The sequence below is a fragment of the Propithecus coquereli genome, unplaced genomic scaffold, assembly GCF_000956105.1.
Source record: "Propithecus coquereli isolate 6110/MARCELLA unplaced genomic scaffold, Pcoq_1.0 Scaffold236, whole genome shotgun sequence".
In the NCBI taxonomy this organism is placed as follows: Eukaryota; Metazoa; Chordata; class Mammalia; order Primates; family Indriidae; genus Propithecus; species Propithecus coquereli.
The window spans coordinates 3,613,189-3,618,566 of NW_012147908.1; the positions used below are offsets into that span (position 1 = coordinate 3,613,189).

General features: G+C 43.1%; 1 protein-coding gene across 1 annotated transcript; it reads right to left on the reverse strand.

The window, feature by feature from the left end:
• Positions 1-251: 251 nt before the first annotated feature.
• On the reverse strand, positions 252-3,042 carry PCDHB1 (protocadherin beta 1). Its single transcript, XM_012645798.1, is given in 1 exon segment — positions 252-3,042. A coding segment is annotated over 1 exon segment (2,460 nt). The 5' UTR covers positions 2,712-3,042.
• Positions 3,043-5,378: the final 2,336 nt, after the last annotated feature.

Below are 5,378 nucleotides of genomic sequence, written 5' to 3' on the forward strand. Positions count from 1 at the left end.
GTGAAATTTCTTTAAACAAAATCTAACTGCAGAAGGAATTACAGATAATATGAGCTGGGAATCAGAATAACTGTTTTATACTACGTAAGCTAAGACTCACTTTGAGTTTCCCATTTTCATCAAACTAGGTACTCCTGTCTCCACTAAAGCGGCAATCTACTACCATTTTTATTTCAATGTGGATGGGAAATCTCTGCATATCAAGTATAAAATTTTGTTTCTCTTCTCTCACTGAGGGCTGTAAACATGAGCTACATATAGTCATCAGATACCTGCACATGTCGCTCTGACCTCCGAGACTTATTTCTGTTAGAATCTGGAGGTAAACTGGAGCCAGTCTCTGTTTTTATCTCTCCTGTGGCATGAGGGAAAGGGAAGTTGGGCATAAAGCGCTTAAGAAACCAGAACTCACTATTGCCAGTGCCAGTGGCTGAACACATTTCATGTGGAAAAGGCCGGGATAAAGATCCATTGCCTCCTCTGTGTACCAGGTTGTTAGGAAAATTACAGTCATCATAGACATGCTCTTGAATTGTGAACTTTTCTCTATATTTAATCTTTTCGTAGATGTGTATAACAAAGATCATTGTGACAGAGAGGAGAAAGAGGAAGGAAAGCACAGCCAGAGAAATGACCAAATATTTAGTGGATGGATTTACCTTTCTAGAATGCTTGGATGGATCCTGGAACTGCAAGTAGGGCTCTGAAAAGCCATCTACCAGCAGGATGTTGAGTGAGGCAGTAGTGGAGAGAGCTGGTTGGCCATGATCCTGAACAAGAATGATCAATTTCTGCATCGTGGGGTCTCTCTCAGAAATCTGCCGTAATGTACGAATTTCTCCATTTTGTTGTTGAACAGAAAATAACCCAAGGTCAGTGGCCTTAAATAGATGGTATGAAAGCCAAGAATTCTGACCTGAGTCACCATCCACAGCCACCACTTTGGTCACCAGGTAGCCTGCCTCCGCAGACCTGGGCACCAGGTCATTACAGGGCAAAGTGCCATTTTGCAGTGGGTACAAGATCATTGGACGGTTGTCATTGTCATCCAAAACAACGACTTTGACAATAACTTGGCTACTCAGTGACGGGAATCCCCCATCAGTTGCCTTTACCACAAATTGAAAATCTCGAATGGCCTCATAATCCATGGTTCTCAATGCATAGAGCTTCCCATTGTCTGAATTTATGGAGATGTAAGCAAAGACTGATAGATCTCCACTTTTTGGAGGCAGCAGGGAATATGTTATTTGGGCATTCCCACCCAAATCTAGATCCTCAGCATGGACTTTGCCAATAAAAACTGCAGGGCTGTTGTTTTCTCGAACAGTCAAGAGGTAGGAATCTTCCTGAAATACTGGGGGATTGTCATTAATGTCAGATATTAGCACCTCTATCACAGTCTCCGTGGACAGGCTGGGTGGTCCAGCATCCATGGCCACAAGGGTGATATTATAGCCTGAGACCTCCTCCCGATCCAAGCCTCTGTCAGTGACCAGAGAATAGGAATTCCGGAATGTAGGTTTGACTACAAAAGGATGGTCTTCTTTGAGGAAACACGTAATTTTTCCTCCCACTCGAATGTCCCGGTCTCGGACAGTGAAAAGGGCCACTACAGTCTGTAGTGGCGAATCCTCAGGGAGAGGGCTGGACACAGAGGAGACCATCACTTCAGGAGGATTGTCGTTCACATCCACCACTTCTACCAGGACTTTGCTGTGGGCGGAGAGGCCTCCTCCATCGGTAGCTTGAATGTCAATGTCGTATGTATCAATAGCTTCAAAATCTAGGGGCCCTATTAGTCGAATCTCTCCACTTTGAGAGTCAATCTGAAACGTCTGGAGAATTGCTTCTGGGTTTTGAGCTAAAGAGTAAGTTATCTCCTTGTTGGTGCCGTCATCTAGGTCCACGGCAGTCACCGTGGCCACCAAAGAACCATTGGCGCTATTCTCTGGTACTTGAGCGCGGTACATCAGTCGCGAGAACTGGGGCACGTGATCGTTGACGTCCAGAACCACCACGCGGATGTGGGCAGTGCCAGACTTGGGCGGGGACCCGCCGTCCACCGCTGTAATTGTCAAGTTGACTTGAGGCTGCTCCTCTCTGTCCAGGGGCTTATCCAGCACCAGCTCGGCATATTTAGGTCCGTGGCTGCGGAAGCGGGTGTGCAGGTGAAAATACGCGTTGGCGCTCAGGGTGTAGTTTTGGAGACCATTGAGGCCCACGTCCAGATCCTGGGCGCTCTGCAGAGGAAAACGTGAACCCAAGGGGGTGCTCTCCGGAATCTTTAAAAGCGGCTTCTAGTTTAGGAAAATTGGGGCGTTGTCATTGATATCAAATACCCTGACCTCGACACGGAAGGACTGCAGCGGCTCCACCAGGACTATTTCAAAGTGCAGAACACACGGGTCGGCTTTGCCACAAAGTGACTCCCGATCCAGTTTCTCCTTCACGAACAAATCCCCTGTCTTGCGGTGGAGCCGGAAATGCAGTTTGTTGCCCTCGGAAACGAGCCGCGCCCCGCGCGCAGCCAGCTTCCCTACCTCCAGCCCTAGGTCCTTAGCCACATTGGCCACAAAGGAGCCGCTCTCCATCTCCTCGGCCACCGAATAGCGAATCGTTGTCGCACCCCCGACAGATACGCACAGAAAAATGAGAAGAGATCCCACTTGCCTGCTTTGCAAAGGTTTCCTACGAGAAACCGCCGCCATCGGTTCTCTCAAGCGCACTCTCTGCAGTCGACGCCAACTGTTGTGGATATACTTTCACTTTTCCGAAACCGAGTACTGCAACAGCTGCTTTCCGCTTCACTAGCCTCTAACCGCAGCGCCACCAAGGGCTACCTGAGCCCGCTAAGCTGTTTTGCACTTGGAAGAATATTTGCATTGAGCAACTCAACTCCCCAGTCTATTGAATGTATTAATAGATATGTTCTCATTCCGGAGAGTTAGGTAGACGTTGAAAGTTTGTTGCCAGAGCGACAACAGACTCGCCTGTTAATTCCCTTTCAGGAAAAAAAAAGTCCTTGGGAATTGAGACGCCAATGAGGATACTCCCTCAAGCTGAAGTCACTGTATCTGCTAGCTGGCTAGGGCCACTGCAGCAATGGGCAAAAAGCAACAAGTTTAAGCTACATCTGCACACACTCTTCAGTCTCTCTAGAGACCAAGAAAGAAGCAAAAGGATCCTGCAGTGTCTTCTGGAGCCTGAACCAAATATATGGGGCGGGGAGCGGGAAAGCATGGAGGAAGTGTCAGTAGGAAAAAGGAAAGGGAACAGGCAGATACTATCCTTCAGGAACCTGAGGACCAGTAGGTACAGTACTAGGGCACTAGGCCAACTGGCCTCTTGATTTGCGCAAATCCATTCCCTGCCCCAGAACCCTTAAATGCTTAGGAAGCAGCTGGTTTGTCACTTATAATTATGATGGCAGCCATATTTACAGGATATGATTTCTATGTACTATCAATGTGTTAGGGGATTTATATGAATTATTTAATTTAATCCTTGCAACAGCACTGTGAAGTAGACATTATTTCTTTTTTTTAAAAGACAAGGAAACTGAGACAGGACCCCCTCAAGGTCTCCTACATAGTAAATATTAGAGATAAAACTCAATTAATTTTGACTCCAAAGTCTATGCCCTTAATTGGTATACTATTCTGTTTCCCAGATAATATACTGGATAAATCAAATGAAGATAAATGTTTGGATTTGGATTTTAGATAAATAAAAAAGACCGCTTTTATATATATTGAAAATGGCCTGATAGAAATATGAGAGATACTTGTCAAGAGTTTTGTCTGTGATCATAGGATCATAGAATGTTTAAGAATGATAAGATACATCAGAAAGATGAGATCCAATCTCCCTCTTTCCCCTCCTTTTTTAACAGATGAAGAAATTAAGGCCCCAATTGATGAAATCACTTGCCCAGTTCATCAGCTACTCATGGCAATGTAAGAACTAGAACTTGTCTTCTGACATTCTGTCTCATGCTCATTATCAAAAGCCTTTGATTTCTCATTTGTTCTCAGCATTTTATATCCTCGATGATATGCAAACAGTTACTGCCACTTAAGAGATGTCTAAACCATATTTTCCAAGTGGGAAAAAAAGTGAGTGAAAATGGAAAGTGTACGAAACATGAATGACATCCTGACATGAAGGAGTTAATGAATCCCTCAATCTCTACCAGATATTTTAACACCTGGCTTAAGCGTGCATCCCTAGACTTACCCCTTAGTTTTGCCTCTTTTTAAAACTATATATAAAGTGTACAGTAGATAATCCTTTGAATTTAGTTTCTTCCCTTCCTTATTTAGCTCAATGTGAGGTTGATGTTGTTATGTTTACCTCTATTTGCATTAATGTATAGAATTCCAGTGTATTGTCAATGCCCATTAGCCAAACATCATCAGAAACACACCTGTAGTTGAACAAAGTTGTATTTGCTAACTTATTGCAACAGGGGAAACTGTACACCTTAGATAATCATGAAGCATTTCAATAAGAGGGTGTTAGAAAGGACATATGATATCTGATCTTACGTTAGATGGCTTGAGAGAGGTTTGAAGCTTGGCTTTACTCTGGATTGGATGCTGTCATAAATGGAGTTAATTTTATGCTGGGTATATTAATAATTTTTATGTAGAAGATGAGTGGAATGAGGTGAGGCTAAAGTTGTGATGGGTAAATAAGCCATAGTTACTAATATTACCCAGGATAGAAATGTTTGTGCATTTTTGTGGATTGAACAATGCTGTTTGTTTGTTTGTGTTTAGACATGGTTATGGTGTGCTCTCGTTTTTCTCGTGATTCATCACAGTCATAGAATGGCCTTGTCTGATGTTGGTGTTACATGAAATTGTTTTTGTTCAACAGGAGAACACTATGGCCTCACTGTTATCAGGCCAGCTCCTAGCTGCCAAGGACGGCTTTTATCTTTTTCAGTATGTACGCACCAAAAGTCATTTACCCACTCCATTGTTCTACTGCTCATAGCATATCATTCATTATACATTTCACTTTGTACATGTGTGTGCAGATTTTGGGGGGAGTATATACCTAGAAGTGGCATTGATGTCATAAGGTATGTTCTTTTCAGGTTTACATGATATTGCCAAACTGCTTTCTAAGAGGTTGTACCAATTTACACTCTCATCAGCAGTATAAGTTCTAGCTGCTCAAATTCTTTCAAAAAAACACTTGCCATTACTAGTCTTTTTAAATTTTGCCCATTCTGGTGAGTGTCTGTGTTCACATCTTATTGTTGGTTTAATTTGCATTTCTCTCATTATTAATTATGGACAAAGTAGATCCCTATTTAATATATTTTTAGACTCGTGTGTGCATACATATACATAAGTATATTATAT